Raw genomic sequence first — 18,123 nt, forward strand, 5'->3', positions numbered from 1 at the left:
AGAGATGACACCCACTAGGGAGGATCCCAGATCTGTCTCAGTGTTTCCCTTGTTTCAGTGTTTGCCTTGCTCTGCACCAGCGCAGTTCAGCTGCCTCCTGGATCAAACTCCACACACCCACAACACTGCTCATCCGCAGCACGCCCTGTCCCTCACAGGCATCCTCAGCACCGCACCACTACCCATCAGCTCCTGTGCTGTCCTTTTGCTGCAAACAGGAGCAACATTCTCATCTGTCGGCCCCACGCTGCACAAATCAGTACTGATGCCCATTTCCAAACTATTCTTTGAAAGAGAGTTCTCTTTTGATAAAAGCCCAGCAGGCCCTAGGGTAATGACTGGCCTTTCTGTTTGTCTACATGTGACATGATGTCCAGAAAGCATAATTTAATGTGACAGCTATTATCAGCACCATCAGACCAACGGAGTGGCTCTCTGCCCATCTCTAATGGGGCCACATGTGAGCAAGAGGATCTATCAGTGGGACTGAGAGCCTGACCCTGCACCTGGCCCCGGGGACAGGATGAGAGCAGGACGGTGAGAAAAGAGGACCGCCACACAAACAGCCAAGGAGGAAAACAGAGGTTTCCTTCCCTCTGCGCAGCCTCTGTTCTGAATGTATCTGAGGGCAAGTCATCGGTTCGCTCCTGGCGCAGTTCTGCAAGGAGGAAGCTCCCTGCAGACTCCTCCCTCCCCACTGTCGAGGTGCATCCACCTTCTAAGCTCCGTCCATGTTTCCGTGTCTTCACACCATCCAGGGCCCTCAAAATTATTCTGAAAACAGGTAATTCAGGTAAAGATCAAATCAGTGTGCTCCCACCTGTGCTGTATTTTCATCTTTCAAAAGAAGACTGCGGAGGGCAATGCTTATCCTGAAAGGATATATTGATGATGTTGGGATTTCTAGACCTTGACTTCTACATCAAAAGCTAGATGTAGAAGAGGAGAAATCCAGGCAGTCTTTCTCACCATGACCAAGTCCACATATTAATAGGCTATATCCACACCAAAGTCAACTCTGGCTTTCAGTTTAGTGAAGGGGTTCTTTGCCACAAAAGTCCGTTTTCTCAACTTAAATTCCCAAATCAGTATTCTCAAAGCATGTCCCAAACAAATACCAGTCCCCTACTGCCTATTACGGCGCCTTTGGAGATTCAGTATACATCTTAAAAGTTCTGAGAAGTTGCCTGACCTGTGGTGGCGCAGTGGGATAAAGCATCAACCTGGAACACTGAGGTCACTGGTTTGAAACACTGGGCTTGCCTGGTCAAGGCACATATGGGAGTTGATGCTTTCTGCTCCTCCCCATTCCCTCTCTCCCTTTCTCTCCTCTCTGAAAATTGAATAAAGTCTTTAAAAAAAAGTTCTGAGAAATTGTCTAATAGAGAAATTTTAACCCAATTTTTCCCAAATTTCTTGAGCTTTGATACCTTTTCCCTAAACACTGCCAATTAGCACAGCAGGCAGCCTGCATCCTATGGTACACACTTAGATTAATTGTATGTCAGGGTTTTTTTAATCAAATACTGTTTCCTTTTTAATTTATTTCATTATATCAGAAATTTTTCTCTCTCCCTGGGTTGGCTCCACTTAATATTTTAGTTTGAAATTTGATTTCTAAACCAAGGTTGCAGTTTACTAGGAGCACGTTTCTAAAATAGAAAGGATGCTTGGTGAATTGTTTAGCAAAAGTAAGCTTCTCTTAAAAAGAAGAAGAAGATGCGTTTCTACGACACTGCCTTTTTTCACTCATTCGTTCATTCTTTCACTGGACCAGTTTGTTCCCAGAAGCACAGTGATAAATGCTACCAATCAAAGGGGAAAAGTGAGTCCTACCACAGACATAAGGACAGAAAAGCCCTATTTCTTTTCTCTCTGAGAAGAGAAGGGGGATGTAGGCAGGTCAAATAAATGTTACAGCATGGCTGATAGTAGAGATTGGGAAGTTTGGTTGCAAGTGAAAGAGACTCAACACCAATCAGCTTAAGGAAAAGAGAAGATGCTTTAGCCGATTACTTGTGATATCCAAGGGAAGTGCTGGCCTCTGACTCAGTTTGCCCACATCTGCTTTTCTCTCCAGTTTTAATCACTGCCAGAGCAGGTAGGCTTTTTCCATGAAACAAAGAGGATAGCAACCCCCAATTCATTCATATCCTTCCAGCAACAGGACCAAGATGGAAAATTCCCTCTCTAGCTCTCTTGGGGATTTCCACACCCCAGATCATCCTTAAACTTCCATTCCCAGACCTGTCCCTAGGGTTAATCACCCATCAGCCTGCAGCTTCAAGTTAGTACCTCCAGAGGTCCACAGAAACCCCAGGGCAGAGCTGAGGATGGCACAGCTGATCACATTTCTGATTTCACACCACAGAAACAGTGAAATGGAAGATGGAATTTCCAGTTGAACTTTCAGGGGTCATCTTTTTTTGTTGTTTTTTTGTGGGGTTTTTTGTGTTTTTGTTGTTGTTGTTCAGGTGGCAAAGTAGACAGCTCAGAGGCCAATCATATTTTCTTTCCTTACACATGTTTTCTTCCTCTGCCCTACTTTCCTTCTGAGGGACAGGTAAAAACACCATTTAAGAGGGAAGAAATGTTAGGTATGGTACTAAGGTGGGCATGTGTTCAACAAATAGAAAATCTTACCTAAATTGTTTGAGAATTTTTTATTACTTGCTAATTTCCTCCAACTCTAATGTCTTAATTTGACATAAAGTGCTATTGAGTTTTGATCTAATGATACATAAAGAAAAATTGGCTCTGCCCTAGCTGGATAGCTCGGTTGGTTAGAGCATTGTCCCTGTACACAAAGGCTGAGGGTTTGATCCCCAGTCAGGGTACATATAGAAACAGATTGATGTTTCTACCTCTCTCTCTCTCTCTCTCTCTCTCTCTCTCTGTGTTTTTTAAAACATTTTTAAGAAAGAAAATTAGGACCCATGATCTTGTGAAATTACTAACTCTTCCCTCCAAAATTAAAATAAGTAAACTGACTGCTACTTTAAAGTAAAACAAAACAAAACAAAAAAAAACCCTCAGTATTACAACCAATTGAGCAATTTTATACACATACACATATATTATTATATGCATGTGCTAACACGTACCAGATTTCTTTAACAATGGGTCAAAATTCTTATACTTCACTCAGAGTCCATAGTAAAGATTCTACTTATTTATTTAGTTACTTAGTTGGTTAGTTTAGAGAGAGACAAACAGACAGGAAGGGAGAGAGATGAGAAGCATCAACTTATTGTTGTGGCACTTTAGTTGTTCATCAATTGTTTCTCATACATGCCTTGACCAGGGGGCTTCAGCTGAGCTAGTGACCCCTTCCTTGCTTAAGCCAGCAACCTTGAGCTCAAGCCAGCAGCCTTTGGGCTCAAGCCAGCAACCTCTGGGCTCAAGCCAGTGACCGTGGGGTCATGTCTGTGCTCCCATGCTCAAACCAGCAACCCCACTTTCAAGCTGGTATGCTCGCTCTCAAGCCAGCAACCTGGGGGTTTTGAACCTGGGTCCTCAGCATCCCAGGTTGATACTCTATCCACTGCACCACTGCCTGGTCAGGCCATGGTAAAGATTCTTGAACTTTGTCTTCTCAACGAAAGTTTAATCCTAGAATTTCCATTTTAATGTTTCACAAATTGTGCTCTGAAAAACCTATGCATCAAAACTACATGAGCACTTGTTAAAACACAGTCTCTTGGGCCTACTCCATATCAAATGAGTTAGAATCTCTTTGGAGAGAGGGTCCCAGGAATCTTTGTTTTTAAAGCTTCCCAAATCACACTTCTGCACTTTAAAATATGAGAAGTCCTGTTTTAAATTTTAAAGAATTTTATATCTGCATTGTAGTAACAGATATTTTTATATCACTAAGGTAGAATCAATTCCTTGTGAATTGCATAAACTTTAGTTTGTCAGTAAAATATAATTAACAATCTTTGTGGGCCATGCTTTTTTGAAGTTCTGTGACAATAGTAACTATAAGTATAGTTAAATGACATAGAAGTTCTTCAGATTTAAAAATATTCACTCTAAATAGGTCATATATTAATGAGCAGGATAAGTAAATTCTATTGTAACAAACTTTTGTGATTATAACAATCAATGTGATTTTGTTATAATAGGTACATTGCAAGAACAAATGTGCTAATTAAAATATAACAGAAATGATCAGAGATATAAAAATTTTATGAAAATTCATTACAGTTATGAGCTTTTTTTCAAATTAACAACTTCACCTCCCTATAAACAGGATTTTACTTCCTATCCAACACAAGCAATAAGAAGTCAATATACACAATCCAGCTCCTTCCACCAGCAATACAGTAGAAGCTACCCACACAGGCCTTGAGATTTAGAGCTAGAAAAGCCTTGAGGATTGTGAACTCCAACCACTCCCCCTACTGATGAGAAAATCAAAGACCAAGTCACCTGGGTGATGACAGAACAGAAAGGAAAATCAAGGTATTCTAACTGCCCTGCTCTTTTCTTACAGAGTTTGAATAGCCCCCAAGGATACCCAAGCACAGAATCAAATGGTTCTTCAGGGGTGGGTAGAAGCAACCATTCTTTTTATTTCACAGATAGGCAATGGAGTAAAACGAAAAATCCAAATAAAACCTAAGACTTGAAATAGATGCCACTTAGCCACCTTAGAGTACTCATTCCCTTTCTCCTACAATTCAGAATACATGGTAGAAATCTTTGAAAGGCCCAATGTAACCCCAACTTTCCTACCAAACACTGACAAAACTGAAAGAGAGGAAATGTGATCCCAAAGTAGTCAGGAGTAATTACTGGATACCTATCCAGATAGATCCAGTGTAGTTTAATAAATGAAGCAAGGTTGTTAAGCTCGGTTTAGATGATTTATTGAGCATCTGCTATAGGTCTGTGTGTGGGTTTCATTTATTCATTCTGTTATTCAATAGTATATACTGAGCAACTATCTAGGAGCTAGAAGCCATGACATGCCTAGAAATACTAAGATGAATGAACAAAAGGAAGAAAAATTACATTCAAATGGCCCTGGCTGCTTGGCTTAGTGGTAGAGTGTCAACCTGGCACATGGAAGTCCCAGGTTCAATTCCCAGTCAGGGCACACAGGAGAAGCAACCATCTGCTTTTTCTCCCTCTCCCTCTGTCTTTACCCCTTCTCTCTTTCTCTTTCTCTCTCTCTCTCTCTCTCTCTCTTCCTCTTTTCTCTTCCCACACCCATGGCTCTATGGATTCAAGTGTGTTGGCCCCGGGCGCTGAGGATGGTTCTTGGAGCCTCCATCTCAGGTGCTAAAAATAGCCTGGTTGTAAGGTTAGGCCCCATATGGGCAGAGCATCAGCCCCAGATGGTGGTTGCCAGGTGGATCCAGGTTGTGGCATATGTGGGAGTCTGTCTCTCTATCTCCCCTCCTCTCATTTAAATTAAAAAAATTAAAGCCATAATTACAGTGTGTTATATTACCGGCTATAGAATAGGGTGCTCTGGTCACAACTACTCGGTTCAGTTGAATCAGAGAAGGCTTTACAGAGTAAATGACATTGGGCTGAGTTATAAAGGACAACTAGAAGTTTACCTAATGTACTATGGGGGGGGGGGGAAGAAGGAAAAAAATCATTCCAGGTCAGGGAACAGCAAGGACAGAGGTATAGGAGGATGAAGAGTAAGCAGTTGGAGACAGGGATCCAGAACAGGAAGACAATAGTATATAGACACAAGCTCTGTTTTCATGCCATCTAGCACAATGTTATCATCCAGCAAAGCCAAATGATTTATTTAATAACCTTTTTTAAAAATCTACCTTCCTTGGGCAAGAGCTCCCAAGAGACTTAATAGAGACTAGTGACTGAGCCAGTCTCTCCACGAGAGGTGGCTTCAAAACAGTAAAAGGAATCTGTGTTTACTTCCTGTCTGTAAAGTCTTAGATACTTTCCCAGCTCTCTAAGCCCACCTCTTTCAGAAAGACTTCTAGGATTTCCAGAGTCCAAATAGAGTCCTTGGAAGGAAGGTAGAAAAAGTGTTTTAATGATTAAATTAAATAGGAGAAATTATGGATTTCCTAGGTTTAACATAAAATTTGCCTGCTTTTCAAGTCCTTGATATATAGATCATATAGTAATTTTTTTGCATTGGTGAAATTAAATGGGTGATAAATACAAGTTTAAACAGGTTTCTGCTACTTACAAGCATGTGACTTTGGGAAACTCACATAACCTCTCAGGACATCATTTTTCTGGTGTATCACCTGCTGGTTTACAGTGAAGCTGCGACAAGAAGTGAGTGAAAGCGCCTGTCACAGATCCAGCCCATACTGGGCCTCCCATTGGAATAACTGCTGTGTACTATTAGAGCAGTTTCATTCCTTCAATAAATCTACATGTAGAAGCCAGAAGGAATACAAAACTAAATCTGAACTGGATTTTGCTCTCTCTAGTACCTCACAATCTGGAGTGGAGATTAGCACAGACTCAGATCGCTACAATATAAGGAGGAAAGCGCCAAGAGAATACTGGGACAGTACTGGAGAAGTTGGGTGCACAGAGACTGCTTGTAGTGTGGAGGGAGACCAGCAGCGAAGGAGGAGAAAGAATTTAGGGCTGAGACTGAAGGAGAGAAGAAGCTTCTCAGCTGTGCATTTTCACCCCTTCCGATGTGGGTGTGGAAAGTGTCCAAGTATCTGTCTGCCCCCTCCCAGCAGATTAGAGAAAGTGACACAACTCACTCAACTTCACACTCATAGTTACAACGGAGCCAGGAAGAGAATTCAGAATCCCCCACCCCTAATTCAAAGCATGCACCATTACCACACTCCCCCTCCTAGAGCTAGGGCTGATTCGCAGATGTATGGGACAGTACAGTCCATGGAAGGCAGCAATCAGGGCGTGATGGGGTCGCTTGACACTGCCCCACCTCGGCGCAGAGCAGAAGCTTGGCGTCGGGGGGCGCCTTAGGTGGGGGAGGGATGGCAAGCGACGGGCGGGTTCGGGAGGAGGTGGGAGAACAGGCCAAGGGGCGGGGAGAGGGGCGCGGGCCGCACTCCAGAGCTGTCAAGGGCACCCGCCCAGCAGCCAGAGCCGGCACTCATGCTCTCCGGCCATGGTGTTCTGGCCGCTGCTGGCTCTGCTGTTGCTGCCGCCGCCGGCGCTGCCACGGGCGCTAAGCGGGGCGCACTGCCCGGAGCCCTGCAGCTGCCCGCCCGACGGCGCCCTGCGCTGCCCCGGCCCGCTGGCCGGCGTCACCCGACTGTGAGTACGCAGCGCCCTGGACCTGGGCCCCTCCCGCGCTCCCGGCCACCTTGCCTCCCTAGTCTTTGGTCCCCTTTACCGGGAAACTTGGAGAAAGACCATTCGCCCTATCAAACTTACCACCTAGGGTGATGAGAAGCCAAAACATGGGATCTGTCTTTACCATCTTGTGCCGCACCTTGGATTTGGGCCCCACCTGCTGGCTCCCCCTCCAGCCCCTGGCGGCCCCACGTCCCCTCTTTCTCCGTGGTTGGGGTCACGATAGGCAGTGCTGAACTGCCCAGAAGCTACAGGGAAAGACCTCGCTCCCTCCCGCTCCTGGAAGGGGACAGGGTATGTTGCTGTGTGTGATGCTCCTCCATCAGCAGCTGTCCCTGCTGGGAGAAATGTTGCATGCTCTGTGAGCCTTGGGCCTGCCGGTTGGTGAAAGTTACCGTGACCTCTGGCATGCTGTGCTCCTCTAGGAATGAGATGTTCAGGCTCCATGGCCAGGGTGACCTGGTCACTCAACCCTGACTGCTGGAGAGCTGCTTCCCCCAACCAGGGCTCACATACACTTTAGTGAGCTGCAAGCCACTGCTCCACCCGTCCCCAGGTACTGGCATGTCAATCAAAGCCTAATCAACCAAAGGCCTGTGTCCCACCTCCAGCACACCATAACCCCTTCAGGCACCCCACCGCATTCACAGAGGTGGTTAAGGGAATTGTATCCATCAGCAAGCAGGTGGAGGAAGTTTGCTGAAATAATGAGGTGAAGAGGAGAAGGGGGTCTTTAGTACTAGTACATCAGTGTCACCAGGTCTCCTTTTTTCAGTTTAGAAAAAGGTACCATACACAATATGATTCTATTTATATGAAATGTCCAGATACACAGAAAGTAGGTTAGAAGCTGCCAGGTTGGATTAAAGGCCAGGTGACTGCTCATGGGTACAGCTTTTTTTTTTTTTTTTTTTTTTGCTTTTTTTTTTCTTTTTGTATTTTTCCAAAGTTAGAAGCAGTAAGGCAAACGGACTCCTGCATGTGCACAACTAGGATCCACCCACCCACCAGGGACAATACTCTGCCCATCTGGGGCGTTGCTCACTTGCAGTGGAAGACATTCTAGCACCTGAGGCAGAGGCCATGGAGCCGTCCTCAGCGCCTGGGCCAACTTTGCTCCAATGGAGCCTTGGCTGCAGGAGGGGAAGAGAGAGAGGGGGGAAGAAGAGGGGGAGGGGTGGAGAAACAGATGGGCTCTTCTCCTGTGTGCCCTGACCAAGAATCGAACCTGGGACTTCTACACGCCCAGCCGACACTCTACAGCTGAGCCATTCCGCCAGAGCCTCATCGGTACAGCTTTTGAGGATGACAAAAGTGATCTAAAATTAGATTGTGGTGATGGTTGTACCACTCCACAAATATACTAAAAACTGTTGCATTGTACACTATGAATGGGTAAATTTTATGGTATATACATATAATACATATAACACACATGTAATTTACATAATTACACATTTCAGGCCCTGGCCAGTTGGCTCAAAAGTAGAGCATCAGCCGGGTGCATGGATGTCCCGGGTTCGATTCCCAGTCAGGGCACACAGAAGAAGTGGCCATCTGCTCCTCCACCCTTTCCCCCTTGGTTCTCTCTCTCTCTCTCTCTCTCTCTCTCTCTCTCTCTCTCTCTCCCCCCCCCCCCTCCTGCAGCCATGGTTCAATTGGAGCAAGTTGGCCCCAGGCACTGAGGATGGTTCCATGGCCTCCACCTCAGGTGCTAAGAAGAGCTTGGTTGTTGAGTAGCAGAGCAGTGCCCCAGATGGACAAAGCATTCCCCCTAATGGGCTTGCCAGGTGGATCCTGGTCACATGCAGGAGTTCTCTCTGCCTCCTCTCCTCTTGCTGAATAGAAAGAAAAAAAAGAATTACATTTCAATAAAGTTGTTAAAAAAGAAAAGTAATACTGTAATAATATCCAAAAGGCACCTGGCTGGTGGAGGTTTTGGTAATGTTCTAACAATTAGAAGTGATGAAATTCCATGCAGGGAGAGAAAAGACACCCCTACCACCACCACTTCCATGGGCCCTAGCAGTCTGTCAGGGGCCCTCTTCACTGAGCAGAATCCCCACCCTCCTGAGGTGCTAGACTTCTCCCCTGGAAAAGATAGTGGCCTTCAGGGAATATTTTTGGTTGACAGATACAGTTTAAAGTTTGAGGGCTTTATATTAATTAGTGTCCATTAATTATCTGGTCAGCTTAATTCCCTGAAGGTGAGGACCATGCTGATAGAATTTGCTTCAATCAAGCAACAAATCTAAGGAACTGCCTTCAAAGTCCCAGCCCTTGTCCTTCCCTGATAAGCCTCTCATCTTGCTCTTATGAATGAATGTGCCACTAACAGCCTTTCTTACTCACCTGGTCCCCATACAGATGGGGACCTGCAAGTCTCAGATCCAAAGAGCTAGAACAATCTACCCAAGGTCCCACAGTTACAGAGTAATAAAGACACTTCATCTATTAATTACCTTTTTCTATTTGCTTTCTTAGAAAGAAAATTACCCCTTCATGTGTGTATGTGTGTGTATATATAAGGTCTACCGGAAAGTTCTGTCCATTTCTATCACAAGTTTCGACATGTAAGCACATGTTTATTTGGAGCATGTATGCCTCTCTATTTTTTTTTTTTTCTTTTCTGAAGCTGGAAACAGGGAGAGACAGTCAGACAGACTCCCGCATGCGCCTGACCAGGATCCACCCGGAACGCCCACCAGGGGCGACGCTCTGCCCACCAGGAGGCGATGCTCTGCCCCTCCGGGGTGTCGCTCTGCCGCGACCAGAGCCACTCTAGCGCCTGGGGCAGAGGCCAAGGAGCCATCCCCAGCACCCGGGTCATCTCTGCTCCAATGGAGCCTTGGCTGCGGGAGGGGAAGAGAGAGACAGAGAGGAAGGGAGGGGTAGAGAAGCAAATGGGCGCTTCTCCTATGTGCCCTGGCCAGGAATCGAACCCGGGTCCCCCTGCACACCAGGCCGACGCTCTACCGCTGAGCCAACCGGCCAGGGCTTGCCTCTCTATTTTTATCACTTAATGTATACATACTGACATAGCAAATTAACTAAAACAAACTTGATTCACGTTAGTCTTATGTGTGAAGCGATAGTGTACCCATGGCTACTGATAAAGTTCTTTTACGCCACTGTAATTTTTACGAATTTCAACAAGGAAGAAATGCTACAGAAGCATGTCTGTCACATCCACCGTATTCCCCGGACTTAGCACCCTCCGACTATCACTTGTTTTTGTCCTTACAAAATTTTTTGAAGGGCAAAGAATTCAAAAATGAAGAAGATATTAAACAAGCACTGGTTCAATTTTTCGCATCAAAAGATAAAATATTTTTCAAAAATGGGATATACAAATTGCCCTCATGCTGGCAAGAAATCATTAATAATAATGGCAATTATATCATTTAATAAAGTTTATTGACAGTAAGAAAAATTTGTATTTTGTTTTATTCCAAAAAAGGACAGAACTTTCTGGTAGACCATATATATATATAAATTTTCCCCATCTTTTTCAAAATTGGCACTGAGTGGAGAGCCCTCTGTGGGAGGCAGGAATGGGTGGACCAGGACCCAGGTCCTTTCAGATTCAGCTTTTCCCTGAGCAGCTCCTGCTGTTACCATGATGGCGGTCTCAGGAGCAAACCCCTTCCCTGGAGAACACTGGAGCGAGAAGAACAAAGCAAAACAAAACAAAACTCCTCTTTTGCCCCACAGCACAGTTCAGAGAAGCCTAGGACCCCTCCAGAAGAGTTTAAGGGTTGACTGTGTTTGGGGGCAGAGTGTGAGATGAGATAAGTACCTCAGCATGCTAAAGCTGGCTAGTCTTGCTCCCCAAAACGGGCTAGTTGTCCTGGCTCTAGAGCTCTTTGCCATCCCTGCAGGATTCTGGAGACTCCTTGACTTTCTTCCTTCACACGCACTATCTTGGCATCCACACCAGGAGCATCTTCCCCAAGACATTTAGACCCCTTTCAGTGGTCGGCAAACCACGGCTTGCGAGCCACATGCGACTCTTTGGCCCCTTGAGTATGGCTCTTCCACAAAATAGGAGTACCCTAATTAGTTAATAACAATGTATCAATACCTACCTATATAGTTTAAGTTTAAAAAATCTGGCTCTCAAAAGAAATTTCAATCGTTGTACTGTTGATATTTGGCTCTATTGACTAATGAGTTTGCCGACCACTGTCTTAGGTCAACAAACGTGCTGCCCCTCACAAGGTCGGACTTCCTGAGGATCAGACAATTGAGAAATGACCTCATTCTTCAATGAGAACCCTATGGAGGTGGAGCACATAAAGGCCAAAACAGAATAACTTTTTCAGCAGGATATGGTGACTTCAACATCAATATGACCAAAGCAATGTATAAGAATGAATGGGAGGTTAGATACTTTAAGGCAATGTTCCTCAAAGTGTGGTCCCCGACCAGCAGCATCAGCATCACCTGGGAAACATTAGAAATGCACACTTTCAAGCCCCAGCCCCAATCTGCTGAATCAGAAACTCTAAGAGTGTGGTCCAGCAGTCTATGTTTCAACAAACTCTCCAGGTATTTCTGATGCACAATGAAGGTTGAGAAGCAAGGTGTTGCTCTCCACAGAGTATATATCTTCCAGAAAGCAAGAATTATGTCCTAAACTTCCTTGTGCCATACCCTTTTGTCCCCATACCCCACACAAACACACATCCACAATAACTATCTGCTGCAAAAGGTAGCTGTGATCAAATTAAAACCCCAAACTCTGAGACATGTGGAAAATGAACAGGACTGAGAAAAGTTTATTTTTTCTTTAAAGAGGAATAGGGGAAGAAATCAATAGAGAAAGATAGACACTGCTGATACAGAGGATGGGGAGGAATAATACGTGATGGCGTGGGATTTCAATGCGGGCGGGAAGAGAGCATTAATCTCAGATGGTAGGGGAAGGGATCACTTTAGAACAGGAAGACTGCCTGACCTGTGGTGGCGCAGTGGATAAAGCGTCAACCTGGAATGCTGAGGTCGCCTGTTTGAAACCTGCACTTGTCTGGTCAAGGCACATATGGGAGTTGATGCTTCCTGCTCCTCCCCCTTTCTCTCTCTCTCTCTCTCTTCTCTAAAATGAATTAAAATTAAATTTAGAACAGGAAGACTTCTGAGTCCTGAGGCAAGAAGGAGGTTGGTTGAAAGTATAATTCAACATTGAGGCAAAGGACAGGAAAAGTATACAGGTTCATGCTAAAATCCTCTTTTCTTAACGTTGAATGAATGAAATGGTAAACAGTAATAATAAGATAGGCAAATATTGTGAATAAGAAGTTATCAGGAGTTTGTGAAAGAAGAGAACTGAAGTTATTAGGTAAGGCTTCCAGAAGACAAATATGGTCTTGTATGAAGTTCTAGCCACAGGATTTGACTCAGCAGAGAGGAGAGGAGTACTCTCAGTTCTGGGGGTTGGAGAAGGCAAGTCCACAGAGCACCTTAGAATTCATCATCGTCAACCCTGCAGTAGGTGCTAGTTTATGTATTAATCATTTCAAGGCTTGGTAGTTCTGTCTTTTAAAACCTTCAATTAAAGTTCACTATTTGGTTTAAAGAGCAGGGAGTGGGGGGACTTTGGATTGTAATTGCTTATAATTGACAAGCCCCACTGCTTGCAAATTTTGAAAATGGCATTGTTCAATTGTTCACATCTCTCTGTCCCTTCCATATCTTATTAAAACATAGGTATTTCAAATCTAAAATGTGATACAAAAAAATAGCCACCCACATTTTCAATTGTTTTAATTGGGGAATTAAAAAAATAATAGAAAAGAATGATTTTTAAATTTTCCTTTCCTTTTCTTATTAGTTCCAGTCAACTAGAAGGGAGATAAAAAAACATCTCACCTTGCCATGCTTATATAAAGATCTTTGTCTCTATGACAACAGGAAGGTTGATCTGCTTGATATAGAAGCAACTTCTGAAAAATCTGTTAGTAAGAAAATGCTAATAATAATTATGGCAATTTATTTTTTGCATGTAGCTCCTATTGAGCAGAGATTAAACTTTTAGACTTTATTATAAGACATGATCTAGAGACTTTGGAAGAATAAAATGTGCTGTTTCCATGAGTCCAGTGTCACCAGGATCTTTCTTGAATGTCTTTCTGCTTCTTCTTCCTGCAGTGAAATCAGGGTCCAGAACAGTGTTCAACATTGTAGAGGGATGTACAGGAGGAGGGCGCGGTCTGGCCTCGAGGAGCCCTAAGTCTATGTGGAAACACACCCACGAGACTGAGGCACATGGGGAAAGAGGCATCAAGGCTCTGAGGAAATCAGAAAATAGCCCGATCACTCTGGACTGAAGTCTCCAGGAGAAGGCTTCACAAGCGAAGGGTCATGAGGCTGAACCTTAAAGCAAAAAAGGGAGAAGAGTCCCAATGGAAGAACCACAGGTTATAGTAGACTAGAGAAGCACAGAATAGGGTGAAGAGACTTTTCTCTTATTATGCCTTCTCTCACTTTGGGAGAAATTTTAAGGGAAGATATAAAGTCATCAAAAATATCTGCTTAAATTACCCAGAGTGTGTGCAAAAAGAAAAAATTCCACTATGTAGTTCTTGGCTAATAAACTTCAAAGTCATTTTTGGACAGTTAATTACAAAGACATTAAGTAAAAAATCATGATCTGGAATCACTTCCTCGTGAAGCTTTCCCCAACCCCCTCCCACCCACACACAAACACAGACAGAGACATGTACTTGCTTTGATACTCTGTACTTACATATATTTTTGTACCTATCCCACCACAATGTAACCATTTATTCAATATGTGCATCTTCTGCTAGAGCAGGGTTTCTCAACCTAAGCACAACTGATATTAGGAGCCAGAAAATCATTTGTTGGGGAGGGCTGTTTTGTCCACTGTGGGACTCTTAGCAGCATCTCTGGTCTCTACACACTAGATGACAGTAGTGCTGTCCTCCCAACTAGTGACAACCAAAAATATCCCTAGACATTTACCAAATGGCCCCAAGGGGTAAAATCTGGCCCCTTGTTTTTGAATCATGGTACTAAAGTGAGACTCATTGAAGAGGTCTTATTCAACTCAAGATTCTCAGACTTGCTCAGTTAGTATGATTAAAGTGGTGATTGAGCTACACGCATGATGCTCAAACTAAGTAGACAGCTGAATAAGAACAATGAGCCAATACCAAAAGGAAACATATATGCTACTTAGCATGTACCATATCTACATGCCACTTTAAAATTCTCCATCCTAGAGAATGGGAAGCAAGGGGTCTTATGAGTACTGGAGGGAGTTCTCTGTGTTATGTCAACATCCAGGTCCCAGGTTTTGCAGACCCCCCAGTCTGTCTTGAACGGGCTATAATAGACATATCAACTTCAGAGAAGCAAGACTAGAAGCTTGCCTATGTTAATATACCCCATCCAGATGCTTTTAATTTTTATGTCTATTTAACTCACTAATTAGAAAGAAAAAAAAAAAACAACACAATAAATTCACAGCCCAGGATCCATTAAAACAAAACGAAACAAAACAACCACGGCAGCCTGAATTGAGAGTGATGTGTTTCCAGCCCTGCACACCAGGTAGGAGCCCACAGGACAGAGGGAAGCCTAGCAAACCCTTGAGAGCAGGACAGTTTGGCCCTAAAGCTGGCCAGACCAAAAGAATCTCAGAATTCAGAAAGCTCATGTCCCACCTCCCTATCCCATAAAAAAGCAAAGGCCTCAGGTAGTGGTGGATCTTGCCCACTTACACCTTCAAGGCCCTTCTTAAACATGTCAGTGCCTAAAAACCGGCTCCTTGGGGGAAGCTTTGCAAGAACCAAATTTTATTGGTTTAAAAATCATCCTTTAGGGAAAGTGAATTCTAGCCCCCTAGTGGACACTAAAAAGTAAGCCACAGAGTTTCCAAAATCTCAGTGGAAATGTGGAGCCAGACGGCTCATGCACAGCCCTCTTCGGCATTGGAGCTCTTCCTCTGTTGAAGAGCAATAAGTCCTTGGTTTTTCTTGTCTCATTTTGTTTGTTTCATTTCAAAAGCAGTGTCTGATTAATTTAAAGCTCGAGTTCTGCTCATTTACTCACCTCTATTTTCTTTCCAAGCCCCCCAACTTGGTTTCTTTTCATGTCTTAAAATGAGGCCTGAAAGCTTTCTTTCCCAAATATAATCTCCCAGAGTAGCTGCACCAGGTGGTGCCTTGGCCATGAGAAACTCTGATCTAACAAGAATGGAAAAGCCGATTGAGTCACGGTGGTGAGGAAGGCCCTGCTGCTCGCTTCCAGACCCCAGAGGGCTGGCTCCACGGAGCATATGCGTTCTGTTCTGTCAGCACCCCTTGGTGTGTGAGAAATCACATTTGATGCAGATTTTAGTAAGTCTCCCATCAGCTATTTTTTTTAAAGAAGGAAATTAAAATTATCCCACCCACCAGGCAGGTGGGCTCTCTGACTTGGTGGGCAGCTTCTGGCAGCTTCTCTGCATAGTCCTCATTTACTCCCAGCTTCTGCCTCACTGGGAAGTGAACCCCTCCTCGCAGCAGACCAATCACAGCTGCTCTGTGTGGCCCCAAACCACGGTTCTGCAATGCCCCGAGCCAAATTCAGAATCATCCAATTTATAAGTAAAACTCACCTTTCAGAATGAAGGCTTTATCCCTTGCTGCTGTTAAATTTGTCCTTGACTCCGATGAAATGAGATGACCCTTGGGTCCCTAATTCTACCTCATGAGCATCAGCAGCCAGCATTTCTGAGCCCAAGGGGATGGGGATTCCCTGGAATGACAGACTAGGGTCCAACACAGCCCCAGATTATCTGAATTGATTAACAGGACACAGACCAGGCAGACGTGAGTTCTGCACCAGGTTGCTTTTCCCTAATTTGCGCTGTGGGTTCAGGCTACTGATAAAACCTCTGTGCTCTCTGTAAAAGGGGTGCGATGATTTCTGCTCCTGAATGGGTCTGACTTTGGTGAAGGTAAACAAGACAGAAGAGGCAAAAGTACTCAGAAATAAAGGTTTCACATAACAACAAATCATTATTATAACAATCTGATGCAGAGAAGACTGCATTTACTGGTCTGCCTCATAGCCCATATATGAAGTTGAAGTCAGTATCTATCATCCAAGGGGCAAGCCTGATGGACTAGTTTTGTTCCTGGTAGGTGTTAGAGAAAATGGCCCACTAGGTCTTCTCAACCATGAAGGTAGATAATTTAAAATCCTAAAATAGCAGAGCTTATTACTGCCTGGAGTCTGATATGCTGGTCATTTCCGCCCAGGCTGAGCGACCTCTCAAACATGCCACCTAACACCTGATTATAGGCTGTTTCTCTCGTTCAGTTAAGTCACTCCTATCTGCCCAGTCAGAGCATCAAACCCCATTCTGTGGCCTTGCCTTTCCCCATACCCCATCCATCCCTAAACCGCAGGCTCAAAACAGAAAACCTTTAGGTCAGACTTGTGGACCACTCAGGGACTAAATACTGAAAGGGACAGATCAGCATGCAGGATCCAATGACAGTCTGCAGATAATAGGACAGAGAGAGCTATAGTTCTCAAATGACTACAGGGAACAACAGGTGATAAGAGCCAGATAAAGGTTACAACAAAGTCTGATAGGAGTTCAAGAGAAGGTAGCCATCCCTTCTAGCCAAAGTAATAAATCTTGGTGGAGGTGCCATTTGAGCTGTAGTTTTTAAGCCTCACTCTGTTTAGGGGCAGCTGCAGTGATGCAATTCAAATAACTTGACAACCGGTTCTCTGCCCTAGTGACCATTTTAAGTATAAAAAAACAATATACCAAAAGGTAGTTTATTATTTCATGCATTTAATAATTAAATAAGAACAATAAGAGAGGTACACAAAACTAGATTATGTTATGTTTTAAAATAGTAATGAAAAAAATATTAAATAATACCTGACAAAAAAACAATAAAACTGTTATTTAAGGTATTTCCATATTGCTTCTTGATTGGAGTCCTCACTTGCAAATTTTTCACCTCTAGACAGAATAAATATTACTATGGGTGCTTAGAATATGCTGTTTTACAGATAAACATTAAAAACATGTAAATTTGTGATTTCCACATTGGGCGGCTGCCCAGGCACCTGCTTTAGAGAGAACCCTGATAACAAGTGCCGTTTTAACAACCGGTCCACCGAACTCAGCAAAAAATTAGGTACTGGTTCTGCCGAACCTGTGCAAACCAGCTGAATCCCACCACTGGGCAGCTGGGTTAATGCAGTTATCTGATAAGGTCAGTCCTGGCCTTTGGCACCAGCTTAGAGAAGCCACTGGGAAACCCCTATTCAAGTCTGCTCTCTCACTGACCACCAGCGTATGCCCTGTCTGTGTTATGGAACATCAGCGGGACAGTGGACCACTTCCACTGGAAATCTTGGGTAGGGCTCTGATGAAGGCTTTTCTCATCTGCAAGCAACAGAAATCAATGCTGACAAATTTAATCATAAGGATGGATTTACTAGAAGAATAAGGAGGTAGAAGTCTGTGGGTGAGATCCAGAGAGAATCTGGCATGTTAGCAGTAAGAGGTCAGGGGACTTCCTTCTAGAGCAGGGGTCTCCAAACTTTTTACACAGGGGGCCAGTTCACTGTCCCTCAGACTGTTGGGGGGCCAGACTATAAAAAAAACTATGAACAAATCCCTATGCACACTGCACATATCTTATTTTAAAGTAAAAAAACAAAACGGGAACAAATACAATATTTAAAATAAAGAACAAGTAAATTTAAATCAACAAACTGACCAGTATTTCAATGGGAACTATGCTCCTCTCACTGACCACCAATGAAAGAGGTGCCCCTTCCGGAAGTGCGGCGGGGGCCGGA

The 18,123-nt window shown here is 44.0% G+C and overlaps 1 protein-coding gene across 1 annotated transcript in view; it reads left to right on the forward strand.

Annotated features, from left to right (window-relative positions):
- LHCGR (luteinizing hormone/choriogonadotropin receptor) overlaps nucleotides 1-18,123 on the forward strand; it is a 231,427-nt gene that overhangs the window by 152,821 nt on the left and 60,483 nt on the right. Inside the window, exon 6 of the mRNA XM_066372725.1 lies at nucleotides 7,066-7,242. Coding sequence (XP_066228822.1) covers nucleotides 7,066-7,242 — 177 coding nt within the window. The remainder of the gene's footprint in view (nucleotides 1-7,065; nucleotides 7,243-18,123) is intronic.

Source organism: Saccopteryx leptura, chromosome 3, assembly GCF_036850995.1.
Source record: "Saccopteryx leptura isolate mSacLep1 chromosome 3, mSacLep1_pri_phased_curated, whole genome shotgun sequence".
NCBI classification, from domain to species: domain Eukaryota; kingdom Metazoa; phylum Chordata; class Mammalia; order Chiroptera; family Emballonuridae; genus Saccopteryx; species Saccopteryx leptura.